The following is a 17,484-nucleotide window of genomic DNA, read 5'->3' as shown; positions in this document are numbered from 1 at the left end:
AAGAATATTTCAATAATGCCATTTCTAAGAACTATGGGCATAAAGGATTTTCCAACTGCTCCTCAATAGCCTGCCTAAAGTATAATGTTTTGTGATAGTGCTTGTTACCAAACAAAGAGAAAGCTAGATGAATACCAATTTAGAGAAAGCAATAATATTCTTAAAAATGTTAGATTTCATTGTACTAATTAACTCTTCACCTTGAAATGATCAGAAATATTATGTTCAGGTATTTATATATTTTTGAGCAAAAAGTAATTTTTAATTTTTGTTTTTTTTATTATAGTCAGGTCTGTAACTTGATTTCGGGATACTGACTAATATGTCCTGATCAGTATTTATTTCCTCTTATGTTCCAGACACTGTCCTAGGTGGTAGCGCTATTGCAGGGTTTAAGATTGCTACTTGTAGAGAGTTTACATTCATACTGGCTATAGAAATAACTTTATCTTAAAAACTTCCTTCAGATTATTTTTTGTTACCTCTTTTTATTTTTTATGTTTATTTATTTTTGAGAGAGACAGAGTACAAGTGAAAGAGGGGCAGAGAGAGAGGGAGACACAGAATCTGAAGCAGGCTGCAGGCCCTGAGCTGTCAGCACAGAGCCTGACATGGGGACTTGAACTCATGAATGGTGGGATCATGACCTGAGCCAGAGTTGGACAGCCAACTGACTGAGCCACCCAAGCGCTCCTTTTTGTTACCTCTTAATCACTAAAATTCTTATTCTGAGAAAAATCTTTGTGGGCCAAGAGGCAAAATCAAACATATTTTGTAGCTATTTACATAAGAATAGAGAAAAATGTCTACAAAATTGTGATGCAATTCAAAATATAAAAATAATAGAGTATCATTTTTTTTCAATACAGATCTAATGAGAAGGCATTTCTATTTTGGCAAGTGGTGGGCAGACCAGCATTTTATTTAATTGGAATTCAAAGTTAGCATTCCCTGTCATCAGATTGATTATAATGTTTATCTGTAAAAAAATAGGTGGCAGGCTGGATTTGGCCTGTGGGCTGTGGGCTGTGCTTTGCCAACTTGATATAGATTGTTGAGCTTAATTTTAAGTTGTCATTTATAGTATAATCTATCAAGTGTTACTGGTTATAAATAGTTTGGCAATCTTGAAGATAAAGTAATTTCTTCATATTTTTCAGACTAAGGATTTTTTTTTTTTCCAGACTAAGGATTTGACAGACACATTGATGGATAACATGTCATCTTTGACCAGCCTTTCTATTAGTACCCCTAAAATTTCTGCTTCAAGTACCTTCACTTCTGTTCCTTCCATGGGCGTTGGCATGATGTTTTCTACACCAGTTGATAATACCAAGAGAAATTTGACCAACGGCCTAAATGCTAACATGGGCTTTCAGACTTCAGGATTCAACATGCCGGTGAATACAAACCAGAACTTATTCAGTAGTCCAAGCACACCTGGAGTGACCAAGATGACACTGGGAACACCTTCCACTTTGCCAAACTTCAGTGCTGTGAGTGTTCCTCCTGCTGGTGCGAAGCAGACTCAACAAAGACCCACAGATATGTCTGCTCTTAATAATCTCTTTGGCCCTCAGAAACCCAAAGTTAGCATGAACCAGTTATCACAACAGAAACCAAATCAGTGGCTTAATCAGTTTGTACCTCCGCAAGGGTCTCCAGGTATGGGCAGTTCAGTAATGGGGACACCGATGAGCATGATGGGACAATCTGCCTTTGGTGTGCAGGCTAATCCTTTCTTTAGCCCGCAGAACTTTGCACAGCCACCAACTACAATGACCAATAGCAGTTCAGCTAGCAATGATTTAAAAGATCTTTTTGGGTGAGGTGTCTTGCTCTGTTTTTGAAGGATTACTTCAATTTTAATCATGGGTGAGCTGATTTACATCTTTATATAGTTGGCTTGGAGGAACTACTTCTATGGGAAAGTGAATGGTTCTGTGACAGAAAACACCTTGTTTCCATGCCAGCATAGTAGTTGTATGGACTCCTAACAGTTGAGTTTTTTAAAGCATTGAGGATTTTTTTTCCTCTTACCACCTCCTCTTCCAAGTTTTTAAAAGATCCAACCCTTACCAATCTCTAAGAGAAAAAGGACACCTGAGTATCTTGAATAGCAGACTTTTTTAATCAAATGTTTATTTTAGCTTGTAAATCTTGGTTTATTTAAGAAATTGAGTTGATGGTTCATGCAAGTTTCATATGTTAAATATACATGGTACACAGTCTGCCTTCACAAGCCATTAGTCTTCATTTAAATGTGTGAAAAATCTTGATGCTTTATTGATTTGTTTGCATTTAGTATGACTGAATGAGATAATGATAAACATAACAAAAAGGATTAGTTCACTTGCTTTTTCCCATCTTACTTACTTCACAGATGAACACAGTTCAATACAAAAGACTGAGCAAATACTACAAAATTTAACTTAGTGTTGATTTCATTGATTCAAACTAAAGGCATTATTAACCATCTTAAATGCAAACTAATCACTGTAAATTATATTTTAGCATGGTCTGCTTCAAATAGTAATGTATTTTTCTGCATTTACTTGGCTATATTTAGAATCACTTTCTTTCCTACCGTATCACAGATAGAAGAATATGTACTGATTTGTACAGATACTTGACAAAGCCCTCTGATGTGATTTCTCTGACTCTTGCCTTCATATTTCATTTTGTTTTCAAACTTCTGAGGTTGCAGCACATATGAATTGCATTTTCAAAAGAATATTTGTAAGAAAGTATATTTAATGAGTAAACTTTTGAGATTTCTGCTGTATCGTTTCAAATGTAATAAACTTTACTTCTCTAAAAATGAGCGGTTGTATCTTCTCGCTACCAGTAGATTAACTTTCAGCTTCCCATGATAAAGTCTGACCTCATCGATTACTGCAACTAAAGTTTAATTGTTTTCTAGAAATTTTAGGAACCTTTTGTTTGAACATTTTTATGTCCACAATTAGCTATTTTTAGCAAACAAAGAAAAAATTCTTCTAATAAGAAATATGCTTTATTTTTTAAAGCCTTTCTCTGATATTTTTCTTTGATGTGCTGATTATTCAACCACAGAGCCTTATGCTGTAAATGTTATTTGTATTTTGTTGAAATTATATTCCGCCATTATGTGATAACTTTAAAATGATCTTTCAGAGAACTATATATGCATTATAGTTGCTGCCATAGGGTTTGTGGTTTTTAATTCTCTGAAACCAGCAATCATTTAAAATAAATCATATGAAGTTTAGTGTGCTGATACCAAGCTTATTCATTGAAATATATATGTATATATACACACACTAAATATACACATTGAATGTACAGTACTTGATTATAAAATGTAATTTGTTGATAGTATTGCTGGCAGTATTCAGTAAGGGGGTACTTTAAAAAATAAAAGGTCAGCTTTACATCTGGTTTCTGTATGACCTGTACTTTGTTACTACATGATTTTATAAAAAAGATTCACAGAAATGTTGAAGAAATTTATCCAAGAAATGAAAGGCAGTAGGGAGATCAGATATTTTTATCAAATACATTCACACTTTGACCAGATTATCTGTCTTATTTGTAACACAATATTAATATTTCTCTTGAGAAAAGTTTACATATGGAATAAAACTAATGTTGAAGAATTTTCCTTAGCAACAATTTTGTAGTCACTGTTTATTAGGAAATTGCTTTTTATTTTGTAAAGTAACTTAATGTCAGTGTTGAACTCCTTAGAAGGAAAGCTGAATATAACAACATGTAATTTGAACTTCTAAATATAAAAATAGATTATTTGAAAGAACATAATATATAATTCTTAAATAATTTTTCCATCTTGAAATTTGCCCATTCATTGAGGTAATGGTGCTACATTTTTAGAAATGTTTTCCTGTTTTCTTGAAGATATTTTACCTAAATTACTTCCATTAATTGAACTGTTACCACTGCTCTTTTCTTTTGAGAAATTACATCTCAGGGGTGCCTGGCTGGCTCAGTGAGTGGAGCATGCAACTCTTGATCTCAGGGTTGTGAGTTCAAGCCTCCATTGGGTGTACAGCTTACTTGAAAAAAAGAGACATCAAAGAAAGAAAGAAGGAAGAAAGGAAAAAAAAAGAAAGAAGGAAAGAAAGAAAGAAAGGAAATTACATCTGAAATATAGTGCCATTTTTAGGCTTGTATTTCTATGTGAACAAAATTTTCAAAGTACTAGATCACCTTAAAATTATTTCAGATATTGACAAAATTTAAGTCCTTGTGCTTAGAGTAGAAAGCTGATGGGTTAAAAAGTACCTGTAGACAAAAATTACAAGAAAGATTCCTTTTATTTGAGTTGGTTCCTTACTCTCCTAATGCTAAAATGTATGATATATAGAGAGGATGTATAAAAGGAAATGGAAATAGACTGTGTACTTGGCTGGGTTTTGTTTTTGTTTTTGTTTTTATTTTGGAATGCTTATAACTGTTCTTTTCACTTGAAGAAGTTAAGGAAGTAGGTTTTTTGTTATTTTTTAACCTGTAAAATACCTCACATGGTTGCTTTTATAAGATCAAAAGAAAAAGTATATGTGACAGTACTTGACAGCAAGCACAGAGTATGCACCAAATAAATTTTAGCTTTGATAAAAAATCTTTATATTAAGTTGTGGTTTTATGCCTTGTGATTTACTGGTCTTGAAATAATTTTTGAGCAAAATGAATCTAAGAATTTGCATAGGATTTTAAGAGAGGTCTACATTGGTGGCTTTCAAACTGTAACTATGACACTCAAAAATATATGTCACACTGCAAACCAGTATATAAAATATATACCTGAAACAAAAGTTTTAGAAAATGTCTTTAATACATGTGGAGTATTCTGATTTTTTATTCTATCCATTAAAAAAAATGTTGCAGTCTTCAAAAGAATTTCGTGATGTAGTTTGAATAAAAGTGGTATAATTAAGCCCTTTCTTCAAGTTATAGAAATAGCAGACCAGATACTTACATGACCTAACCCAAGGCAGTCAGAGCCAGAATAGAAGCTAGATTTTTGTTTTGTTTTGTTTTTACTAATCTGCAGTCTGATACTCTACCATGTTGCACCCATTATTATATGAATTCTTCTGGAGTTGCTTTTGTTGAGACTGTTCTGTGTAGCAAGTATGTGTTCAGTACTCATTCGATACCACAAATATATTTATGTTGTAAAAATTGACATTGAAGAAGGAGAGGGAGGTGGCAAAACAAATGTTTGTGGTTAAAATCAGCCTCTGGGCTGCTTCTCTGAATTGTGGGTCAGGAGGGCTGGGGGAGCCCGGTTAACGGTATCCAGACATGAAGCAGAATTAAAGTATGGAACCCTGAGGCGGAGGGTTGTAGTGGAAAAAACCATTTCACCAAAATGGAGCTTGCTGGATATTTAAAACTTTTTCTGTCCAAAGCAGCCAAATTTCTCCTGCCACTCAAGGGAGGATTATCTCTAGAATGCAAGCCACATAAGTAATTTAAAATTTTCTAGTAACTTCATTAAAAAAAGTAAAACCGGTGAGATTGATGTTCAACTGAATGGAGCCAAAGTATTTCGACATAGAATTTATATAAAATTTAATGAGATATTTTAAATTTTGTACCTAGTCTTTGAACTCCAGTATATATTTTACACTTGGCACATCTCAGTTCAGGCTAGTCACGTTTCAGGTCCTGAGTAGCCACGTGTTGCTAGTAGCCACTGTATTACACAGCGTAGGTGTATATGGAAGCTAAGCAGCCATAAGGGTGAGCCATGGCAGTCATCAACTATCTCTCAGCTCTGAATCCGCCCTTTTCTGTCCTGCTTTGTGAAGCTGGAGCCTGGACCCTATAAACTTACCTCTTCTGTGAGCTTAGCAGAATGTTAGTCTTCACTGATAGAGGGCCCTGAAGTGGCCCTGCAAAGCAAGAGCAACAAGAAGACACTTCACTTCTGGGTCCTGTTTCTCTGTTTTAATTTACTGTCAGAGCCCAGGTGTCCAGCAGGAGAGTTCCAGCTATGCGCCAGGTTAGACTCTGCTGACCTTGCTGTCCTTTGGAGCAGCTCCGGGGGCTGCTTCCGAGACAGCTCAGAAGCTGTCTCCCACTCTCTGGCGCATGAGCTCTGACAAACATCCACCCTGCTGGAAGTCTGAAAGTTCCCCTGGAATCCACCCCTCTCAGGAGCAGTTTGGCACTCAGCTTGGGAGGTGGTCAGGGTGGGGAAGAACCTCTCTTGCTCTTGAGTGACTTAACTTTTTTCACTTTCTCTCAACTAGAGGTAGTAGCTCCTTTTTTCCCTCCAACTGCTACTTCTGTACTCTAAGATTAGAGTCCTCTTTTTGCTTTTAATTAATTAACCACCTTCTACTACTTAACAATTATTTTATTAAAATTTTCTCATTCAAATACCTGGTGTGGGTTCTGCCTCCGGACCTTACTCACTGATAGATTCTGAAACTACTATGCCATTTTATTTAAAAATTTTAAAATGTTATTAAAATATTTTTATTGAAGTATAAAGTTGACACCTTAGTTTCAGGTGCACAAGGTAGTGATTTGACAACTGTGTATTACTAAGCTGTTTAGGAATGGGGCCATATGATACATATTTGCTGCTAGCAAAAGTGGTAAGGGGGTTGATTTTATATACCTAGCCTATATTAAGACCTAAAAGTTCTTTTGAAATGTGCTTGTAGCAGAAATATGGTTTAGCTACTTTAGTTATACCTATTTGATGCAGTTCCAATTTTTATCTTTTTTTCTACTTTTTGTATATGTTCCTTTGTTGGTGGCCTAGGTTGCTAGGAAAGCCAGCGTTTGACTTTCATGTAAGTAAGTAAATGAGACTGAGACTTTAATGTCTAGAGTTTGAACGTAGGACTCCATTTTCATTCAGGTCTCTTCCAAGTCTCTGTCCTTAAGCTTGTCAGTTTTTCTAAATATAATGGTCAAATGAAAGTCTGGTATGGGGCATTTTCATGGACACACTAGAAGCATACAGAATGCATAGGACTTTGGAGCCAAATAAAGTTGGGGGGCCTTTTTGTTATGTTTTTAGAAACTTTCAAGCTAAAATTCTAGCATTTATATTGTAAGGTGGCATGGTTTATACATTTGTTCATGTGTTGAAACAGACCAAACTTGTTTTTAAGAAACTTTTGTCTCTACCAGTAGGTACTCTTAAGATCACTCTCGTGAAGTGATGGAAAGGCCTCTCCCTGAAACAGTGACAATCCTCATTAGACTGCTCCACTTTCAGAAGGGATGTCCTTTCTCTCCCCAACAATGGTGACTCTATGCACCTGCCCTTAATCAGGAATAAAATCCATGCCCCACATACTTGTCAGAGAACAACCTTTAAGTCTATTGCCCAGCATTTAAAAATCTCATGTTTAAGAAATGTTTATGGAAGAAGCCATATATTGAGTAATCAATCCATTTCTCTAGAAACTGTGAATGAAGTTAAGTCCTCTAGATGGAGGCCTTTGTGTCTGGGGTACCTTCGGTCACACATCAAATTCCTTTACCACACTTGGCTTTGGACTGTGTAGGGAAACTGAACATCCATCCAGGAAGGACACTGGTGCACTCTAACATGCTGTAGTTTCTTTGAGAACCCACAGGAGGAATGTCAGGTTTCAGTTCAGGAGAAAATGTGCTTCTAAGCACTGGTTTGCCCTTATCTTTAAAAGGTAATGTCTCTGAATGATGTAACAAATCACATATTAGCAGCTGGGAAGTTCAGCAAAACTTGCAGTCCGCTTGTAGCAAGTGTATAGGATGTTAATAGTATGCCCTGTTCAGTGTTTACCTTCTGGCCTTATCTGATTTTTAAAATTCTCATTTCTCCTTTGTTCTGATTTTCCTTTTTTTCCCGCCTTTAAGGTTTTATATCATTTCTTTAGATATTCTCATTTTGGAATAAGTGTATAAATAAATACGCAGAATGAATGGGTTTAAATCTTGTCTCTTTCACTAGCTGACCACAATAAGTTTTCCCAGCATAAAATGAAGATCATGCTTTGCAGCCTTATTAGAATTAAATGAGATAAAAGTGTGTGCAGTATATGGCAAGGCTCCAGGCACATGGTAGGTGCTCAGTAGATATATCCCCATCTTCCTTATGATGGGCATAAGCCTCTAAAATAACATCTGTGTAAATGAAGAACAGACACCTCACCTCGCGTGGTTTGAATTCATTCTTCAAAACACAAGCCAAAAAATAGTTACAGGTTTGGCAAAATGAGATTCTTGGGACACACACAAATGCAATGAGATAATAGGCCTTGCCCTCAAGGGATTTGCACTGTAGTTATAAAGGTAGTGGAATAAGCAATTATAGGACAGGAGAATTCCCAGAGACAGGACGTGAAGTCCGCCTTGCATGGCTTTTGATGCTACCTAATGATTACTTAGGGATCATATTTTCCCAAATTAAGCTGGTTACACTGGAGAGGGGAATAGAGCACTATTTTAAAAGTTTTAAGATTATATGAAAAATGCTTGAATTAAGGAAAGTCTGGTTAAATGACTTTTGATTACCTGGAAAAGTGGAAGTAATATTGGCTGCTTAAAACCTTCCGTATCAGATGAACTCAGAGATGACAAGGAAAGAGCAAGATAAGTAAGCTATGATGTCATTTTTAGCTAACTTATGTTTCATTCACTTCAAAAATTTAAGAATTCACACTTATGGGCACAATAAAGGTATACCAAAAAGATAAGTAAATCTATTTCTTTAAAACAGTGGCTGGCTTCCAGGGAGAAATTGTCTGGCATAAATGTATTTAGTCTATAAACTACCAGAAGATGTCACTGTCTCCCAATTAACGGTCCATGACACTGGCACTTTACAGGTACGTTTTTTGAACACCAGCAAGCTGTGATAGACTGATAAGAATATTTGGCTTTTAATATTGAATTTATGAGAAGAATAGGACCTCACAAGAAATATGGGTCCAAGGTGTGTAGGTTTGTTCCATCTTGATTCTTTATGCCCTAAATATGATCCCTGTTATCTGCTCCATATACTGATATTATCTGGACACTTGGTTCCATCTGCACTTGAACGTGAAGGTGGTGAAAAATTCTTCAAAATATCCTCCCTGATCTTGACTTTCTCTCACATCTTTAGGTTGCATTATGATTCAACAGTAGTTACTAAATTATCAGATTTTCTAGGATATTTTGGTCTTAGATACAACGTAAGAATATCACTGAATCTTTTTTTTCAAGCTACCATTCATGGTGTGTAAAGCAGAACTGGAAAGTGTTTCCCATGGATGAAATGAACTAGTATTTTCCCAATTACGTACAAATAGGGACACCAGATTAAATCTGAACCAATATATATTCAAGTGTCCATGCAATAACACATACTAAAGAAAAATAAATTCTCTCATCTTTACAGTCAGAAAATAGACTTGAGAGTTGATAATTGAGTGTCTTATTCTGGGAGCTGTGGAGAATGGATTCCTCCCAGATGAAATGATAAATACTTTGTTAAAGGTATTCATCAGATGAATATATGGGTGTGATATCTAGTGCAATTCTGCCCAGTACCTCAAAAAAATAAGTGCCTCATTTCATTTCTCCATGCCATTGGCTTCAATGGTAAAGTGAGGTACTCTGACATTTGGTCCTCTAGGTAGTTATAAGCTTTAAAACAGCAGTTAAGAATGAAGAGTGCCTCCTAAAAATAGGGAGTTCATGTTATGAGTAAAATCTTCTATGAAAAATGTGAAACATTTAGAATTTATTCTATAAAGGGGCACCTTGGTGGCTCCGTCGGTTAAGCATCTGACGCTTGATCTCAGTTCAGGTCTTGATCCCATAGTTGTGAGTTCAAGCTCCATGTTGGGCCCTGCATTGCGTGTGAAGCCTGCCTTAAAAGAAAGAAAGAAAGAAAGAAAGAAAATTATTCTATGCTATGTGGATATCCTTTAATTCTATATTTTGATTATTTGATTTTCTTTTACATTTTCATTAGTTGGGGAAAAAGTTGACACCTGCTATTTAGACAGTTACAATGGTGAATGAAAAATAGAACTTGATGTGTTTCCAGGGTGTCCATTTTGCCACCTTATGTTTGCAAAGTATATGGAGATGTATTTTATTTAATAATGGCATAAACTTATATTCCTATTATTTAGGAACATACAGCCAAATTAATTGAATTCTAGTACCCAACGTTTGTGATGAGGTTTAAAACTAGGCTCCACCACAAACTAACTTTGAACAAGTTCTTGAGTTTCAGCCTCAGTTTGCTGATTTGTAAGATGAGATCATATCTATTTGGTCATTCTACTTTGTCATATTATATACTTATCATTCTGCTTTGTAAAAATAAAATGACATCAGGAAAGTCAAGTCAGAAAGACAAATAAGGAAGCAATTACTATAGAATGGGCTAAAAGTTCCCTGTCAGCCTTAGAAAGGATATCTTATCAGTCTTGGGTGGAGAGTGGCAATCTTAATCCAGGGCTAGTTCATCAGTATTTTATGTCAATTTCTCTTGATTTTATTATTGGTTGGCCCCTCTTTTTAGTGGAACTTTGTAGTGAGAGCCAAAAACTTGGTGTGTAATCTTAAAAACCAGCACCCAATCTTATTTATTCCTGCAATTTCCACAAAAGCTGCACAAGCTTACCTATAGTTATGTGCTCAGTGACATTTTTAAAGGCCTAAGGATTCAGAGTACATCTTTCCTGAGTTATGTTAAAGGCATTCTTTAGTACCCACAGTAACATTGTGGGATCACAATATACTGCGGTATTACAAGCTCAGGAAATGGGTGTAAGGGCCGACTCACAGATCTCCACATTCTATTGGCCCAGTTACCTTGGGCAAAATTGAGTCTTGATATCTGCTTACATGTTCCACAGGGCTGTTGTGAGGATCAGATGAGATCCTTGAAACTGCTTTGTATACAGATTTGACTAATAGAAGAATGAATGTTAAATATAGAAATACAATGAAAAATTTATTGTATATACATTCTGATTACTATGAATGATAGTTATCAACAATATAATTTAAAATTTTAATAGATTAAGAGAAGTAAGTCCTGGATAAAATAGAGATTTTTATGCCTGTCCCTGAGAATAAGGAATTGCTGTGATCTGGGCTATTATTTCTAAAGACGTCTTAGTTAATATTTTCTCTAAGGGAAGAGGCTTATTATTATTATTATTATTATTTGGTACAGGATGACAGGAAGTCATCTACTATATGTTAATGGCTGGAATTTTTTCTAATAAACATTCAGTCTACATATCTCAAAATGGACCAAAGCTTTAGTGTCATGGTCCTCAGGAGGTTCTGCTCTACTCATTATTTCCTATATCTTTGCACCATTTGATGTTTTGAGATGGGGATCACATGTGTAAGAACTAAATTCTATAAAGCTCAAGCAAGATCATCTCTCTGGCCACGTTTTCTACCACAGGGAACACTCACCCAACTCTGAAAGTATGTGAGGTTTCCTCAGATGCCATGCTGTCTCATGTAAGTCTTTGCTCCTCCATTTTTTTCTTCTTGTTTGCCTCACTCTTTCTCATTCCTGAAAGCTTACACTATCATCCTCCTCATCTAGGAAGCCCTCTCCTACTCCCCATCAGCAAGCTCCCACAACTCCATACATAGGGCTCACTACACTGAATGCACTCATTCATTTTTCTGGTTTGTTTCTTCAAGAGGAATATCACATTTCAACCTATCACAGTGCCTCAAAGGGGCTGCCACATCGGAGGCCTCCAAGAATAATAACAAATGAATAAATAAAATGAGCCTCAATTCTTTAAAGTCTGGCTTTATATTTTCTTGTCTTAACAGTGTTAGTGTGGAATTTAAAAGCACAGCCTCTGATGCCAAACTTCCTGGGTCCATATTCCATCTCTGTTTAGTTTCTTAGCCGTGTGCACTTAAGCAAGTTTACCTAACCTCTCTGTGTCTCAGTTTCTTCATCTGTAGATGGCATAACAATGGGCCTGCCTTGGACTGTCATTGTGAGGGTTAAATGAGTTGAGTGCTTGAAGTCTGACAGCTAGAAACTACTCCACAAATGTTATTACCATTATCAACTATCTAAATCACTACTAAGAAACTTTTGTACATGTAGGTATGTTTCATGAGCAGGGGGAACACTCTTACATTGTTGCTGGGAATGCAAACTGGTGCAGTCACTCTGGAAAACAGTGTGGGGGTTCCTCAAAAAGTTAAAAGTATAACTACTTCACAACCCAGCAACTGCACTACTAGGTATTTATCCAAAGGATATAAAAATACAAAAATTTGAAGGGGCACATGTACCCCAATGCTTATAGCAGCACCATCAACAATAGCCAAATTATGGAAAAAGCCCAAATGTCCATCAACTGATAAGCAGATAAAGATGTGGTGTGTGTATATATGTATGTACACACACACACACACACACACACACACACACACACACGAATATTAGTCATCAACAAGAATGAAATCTTCGCCATTTGTAATGACATGGATGGAACTAGAATGTATTAGGCTAAGCAAAATCAGAAATTCCATACGTGGAATTTAAGAAACAAAACAGATGAACATAGTGGAAGAGAAGGAAAACTTCAAAAAGAAAAACAGGGAGGTAAACCATAAGAAACCCTTAACTAGAGAACAAACTGAGGGTTGCTGGGCGGGTAGGGGGATGGACTAAATGGGTGATGGGCATTAAGCAGGGCACTTGCTGTGATGAGCACTGAATGTTACATCAGGGATGAGTCACTAAGTTGTACTCCTGGAACCAATCCTACATGGTGAGTAACTTGAATTTAAATAAAAACTTGACCCTTAAGAAAGAGAGTCATGTGGTCTTTGCCTAGTAGTGCTTCCAATGTGTGCTCTAAGACATAAGTAACCTAAGAGTATCTGGGGACTAAGGAAGGTTAGAAGCTCTACCAATGAATGCTTTCTGTAGCAAGAGGGTACGTTTGTCATATTTTGATTGTATTTGCTTTTGATGATTGAGTGAGCTTTTTGGGGAAATGGGAAAAGATTTTGGCGGTGGAGTGATTAGATGTGTGACGTGCTGGGGTCTTAGCATTGTCAGCCTGAGGGTTTGTAGGTGGCAAGATTGGTGGCCAGGAACTATCCTTTTAAAAGCATGGGCTGACAGGAGTTTTTGTTAGACTGTATTAGGCTATAGTTAGGACAGGGTGAAACTGGCACAAGGGTAGACATGAAGATCAGTAGAAAAGAACCGGCCATCCAGAAATAAATCCTTATATTCACCTGATTTTTTTTCAAAGGTGCCATGGATAGCAATTAATTTAGGATAGCCTTTCTTAACAAATGGTGCTGAGACAACGGGGTAGCCACATGGAAAATGATGAACTTAGATGTTTGCCTCAAATCATTATATACAAATGAACTCAAAATGGATCACAGGCTTAAATGTAAGAACCAAAACAGTATAACTTGTAGAGGAAAAATCTCTAAGACCTCAGGCTAGTCAAAGATTACTTAGATATATGAACAAAAGCATAGTCTATAAAAGAAAAAAATAGATAAATTGAACCTAATCAAAATTAAACACTTTTATACTTAATACAGCATGAAGAAAATGAAAATGCAAATGGCAGAGAAAAAATATTTGTAAAACAACCTGAAAATGGATCAAAAAAGTAAACACTTCAGTAAAAGACAAAAATCTCATTTAAAAATGGTTAAGATATTTGAATAGAAATTTCACCAAAAAAGATATACAAATGGGCAATATGTATATGAAAAGACAGTCAAGGTCACTAGTCATCAGGGAAATGCAATTTAAAACCACAATGAGGTACCATTCATACCCACTAGAATGGTTATACTAAAAAAGAAATCAAATATTGGTGAAGATGTGTATGGGAGCCCTCATACATACTGGTGGGAATATAAAATAATGGAACCACTTTGGAAAATAATTTGGCAGTTTCTTAAAAAGTTAAACATATACTTACCATATGACCCAGCAATTTCACTTCTAGATATTTGTCCAAGATAAAGAAAAAGATGTCCACACAAAGACTTGCACGAGTATATTCTTAACAGTTTTACACCTAACACTAAGAAATTGGGAACAACCTAAGAGTTCATCAATAGGTCAATGGATAGACATCGTGGTAAGTCCATATATTGAAATATTTCGCAGAAAAGAAAAAAAGAAGGAACAAACTATTGATATGAGCTGTGACGCGGACAAACCTCAAAATTATTATACTGAGTGAAAGAAGCCAGGCACAGGAGACTGTATGTTGTATGATCCCAATTATATGAAGCATCCAGAAAACACAGATCTATAGAGAAAGAAAGTAGATTAGTGGTTGCCTTGGGACCAAGGATGGGGGTGGAAGATGGAGATTAACAGTGAATATAAGGTATCTTTTTGGGGCCTAGACATGTTCTATCTGCTTTGTGTTTTAATGTAATGGTTGCACAACTTGGTAAATTTGCTAAAAATCATTGGCCACTTGAAATGGATGAACTATCCGTTATGCAAAGTATACCTCGGAGGCAGTGTGGAGGGTGTGACGGAGGAGGAGAGAGAGACACGAGAGACAATGAGAACGGCTGGAGCCAGGCTATTTGGCTCTGAGACCTGGCAAATCTAACCTCTTGGCCTCACTCACCTTCCTGTTAGTAAAATTGGGAAAAATAAGTTACTAATCACAAGGCAACTTTGGAAAGATTGTGATAGTACATGAAGAATGCTTAACAGAGTTTGGACCATAGAGAGGGCCCAATAAAATATTAGCCATCATAATAATAGTAATAATAATGGTTATTACTGATAGTAGTATTTAATCTACCAAAGATCCAGCTCTGATTCAGATAACTTAATTCAAAACTTGGAGAAGCATTGGATTGAGGCTTGCATTTGGCAATTACTGGTCCTATGGACATGACTTTTGGGGGATCTGGGAGGGTAAAACACAGGATTTGTCAGGCACATGCAGGCTGGAGGGATTGGAGCACTGGAAACTTGCAGATGAAAGCTGTTTCTTCATGGCAGCCTCATATACAGAGGCATCACCTGCTGCCCATAAATGTGGGAGCAGCATGTGCTATTTTAACCCCAGTCTAACAACTCTTTAGGTTATATACCACTATGGACTGGGTCCTACTGGGGCAGAGGACGGGTGATTTGGAGGCCTGGATGAAGGATGCCTTCCTTGTCTGTGAGGGTCCCTAGAGGAAGAGACCTCTCAGTGAGACTTCAGAATGCCCTGACATTTCCCAGAGGAAGGGTGAGGAGAGTTACCCAGGCGGAAGGTACAGCTTGAGCAAAACCCAGAGGCTATATGGAGCTCTATGAATTCAGTGAAGGACTGCTATGAAGAAAGAGTGACAAGAAACAAGGCTGAGGTCCCATGGAGGGCCTTGTGAACCATGACAGATAGTACAGAACCTGGATTTCTCCTGAGAACAGTGAGGACCAGTGAGGACACCTAAGCAGGTACTAGGACCAGCTCAGATACTTTCAGTTAGGTGGTCCTAGGGTCACCGCTGCACCACACTTTGAGAGATCCTGCTCTGTTGATCCGGAGCAAATAAATGCCTTCCTAGATGTTTGCATTTAGCCTCCTTGAGTGCAAGCGCCCCTCCAAGGACCACATCCATACTAGTGTCTGGCTGAAAAACTGTTTCATGGCTCCCACGAGGGCATAAAAGGCATCATGTGGTGGCTGAGAGCCTGTCTGTACGACCAGACCTCAGAGAAGCCGAGGACTTGAAAATGCTTCGTACACTCCACCCTGGGTTCTGCTCTGGCTGAGAGCCCATTAGTGAGCCCCAGCGGCTGAGGGGCAGGTGTCGTGCCGGTTACTACAGCATCGCCTTGGAAAGGATCACTCTGTGAGAGCCACGGGCTGAGGGAGGCAGGAGGGGGACGTGTCAGAAGCAGCAGGAGGGGTTGGAGAAAGGCTGCAGTTGCTGTCGCTGGTCTCAGGACACCTCGTGGGCTGGGCCCCACTTCAGCTTCTCCTGCTGCAGCCCCAGGGAGGGAGGGAGGCTGCGCTCAGCCTGAGAGTGGCTGCCGGAGACAGCGCCACAGGCTGCTGCTGAGCTGGTAGCTTTCAGGGGACTGAATTCCCAGCCAGACACTACTTGGCCTCTTCTAGGGGGGAGTAGTGGGGCGGTTTGTCTCCTCTTGAAAGATCTGGGCTGGGTTTCATCTCCTTTTTGATTTTAAGTAGTTTACCTCCATGAGAACTGACTTCAGGGTGTTCATCGAGGGAAGCAGAGAGGTCCCCATGCTGGAAATGAGAAAGCATGTCAGTTTCTGAGACTTGACTCTTAGTGCTTGGAGGCCCCCTGTACCTATTCAAAATGCCTTTTAAAGCATTTGATACCTTCAAAGAAAAAATTTTGAAACCTGGAAAGGAAGGAGTGAAGAACGTCGTGGGAGATTCGCTGGGCATTTTACAAAGGTAAAGTTTGAATGCAAACTTTAGGTTTATTTGTGAGTAGGTTCACATTGCTGATGTTTGAGAGACTTTGTTTTTTGTTTTAAAAGCCACATTTTAAAAAAGGAGTGGGTAGGTCAAATTAGATGGCTTCTGGAGCTCCTTCCAGCTCCAAAACACTAAATCTGGAGGGCAAAAAAAAAAGATGCATCCAAAGTATAGGGTTGAATTAGGTAAATACCAAGATACTTATACTAAAATACTTGTATAGTAGTATTGGTACTTACCGGAGATGGTGATATTGCATGTTGTGTGTTTGGCATTCAATTGGAAGAGATATAGGGTTATAATATTTCATGCTAATTCAAGAATAATGACAAAGTCAGGAACCACTTTATATTGTATTATTTTAGTTGAAATAATTTTTAGGAATTTTTCACTATATTTGAAAACTAGGTATGTGTTTAGCTTGTTATATAAACTATATAGAGTGGTTGCTGATTGTATAGTTCTGAAAGAAACGAATAGTTACACAATAGTTTGAAGAAAGTATCTTTAAAAACTAGTATTTAAGTTAAAAAAGAACCTTACATGGTTACAGTGGGAAAATATTAAGTACTATTATTAAAGTGTTTTAGTCCAAACCAAAACAAAAATAAATCTGTTTTTAGAGTAAAATATATTATGATTAGAGGGAGATGTGCCACAAATGAATGAACTGATGTGACATTTTAATTTGTGATTCTTTTAGAGACATAGTAAATGTCTTTCTAGGTTTTATAGATGAATTAATAAGCAGTCCTTATGTAAAGGTAAGACAACTTCTTTAATACCTCTGATGTAAATAAATGTGAAAAATACTCCTGATAAGATTTTTATATGTTTGAATGATTATTTCTAATCCTAATGAGTTAAACGCCATCTGGCATCTCCTTTTAACTTGTATATGTTATCTCTTCAATGAAAAAAAATTAGCATTCAAAAGACTATTTGTAGGCACACAAATTCCTTGGATTTTATAACACAGGGGTTCCTGTCAGTGTGAAATTTTCCACTTTATCACTCTTGAGCTTTCCTA

At 37.1% G+C, this 17,484-nt stretch overlaps 2 protein-coding genes across 4 annotated transcripts in view; both read left to right on the top strand.

The window, feature by feature from the left end:
• SCYL2 (SCY1 like pseudokinase 2) overlaps positions 1-4,627 on the top strand; it is a 61,744-nt gene extending 57,117 nt beyond the window's left edge. For both annotated transcript variants that reach the window (XM_029953828.1, XM_029953827.1), the window contains one exon: positions 1,185-4,627. In XM_029953828.1, the coding sequence (XP_029809688.1) occupies positions 1,185-1,829 (645 nt within the window). In that variant the 3' untranslated portion in view covers positions 1,830-4,627. The remainder of the gene's footprint in view (positions 1-1,184) is intronic.
• An 11,702-nt stretch (positions 4,628-16,329) lies between these two features.
• Positions 16,330-17,484, top strand: part of SLC17A8 (solute carrier family 17 member 8) — a 45,555-nt gene continuing 44,400 nt past the window's right edge. For both annotated transcript variants that reach the window (XM_029954650.1, XM_029954649.1), the window contains exon 1: positions 16,330-16,430. In XM_029954650.1, coding sequence (XP_029810510.1) covers positions 16,330-16,430 — 101 coding nt within the window. The remainder of the gene's footprint in view (positions 16,431-17,484) is intronic.

The sequence above is a fragment of the Suricata suricatta genome, chromosome 10, assembly GCF_006229205.1.
Source record: "Suricata suricatta isolate VVHF042 chromosome 10, meerkat_22Aug2017_6uvM2_HiC, whole genome shotgun sequence".
Classification (NCBI taxonomy): Eukaryota; Metazoa; Chordata; class Mammalia; order Carnivora; family Herpestidae; genus Suricata; species Suricata suricatta.
This window is presented reverse-complemented; position numbering and strand designations above follow the sequence as displayed.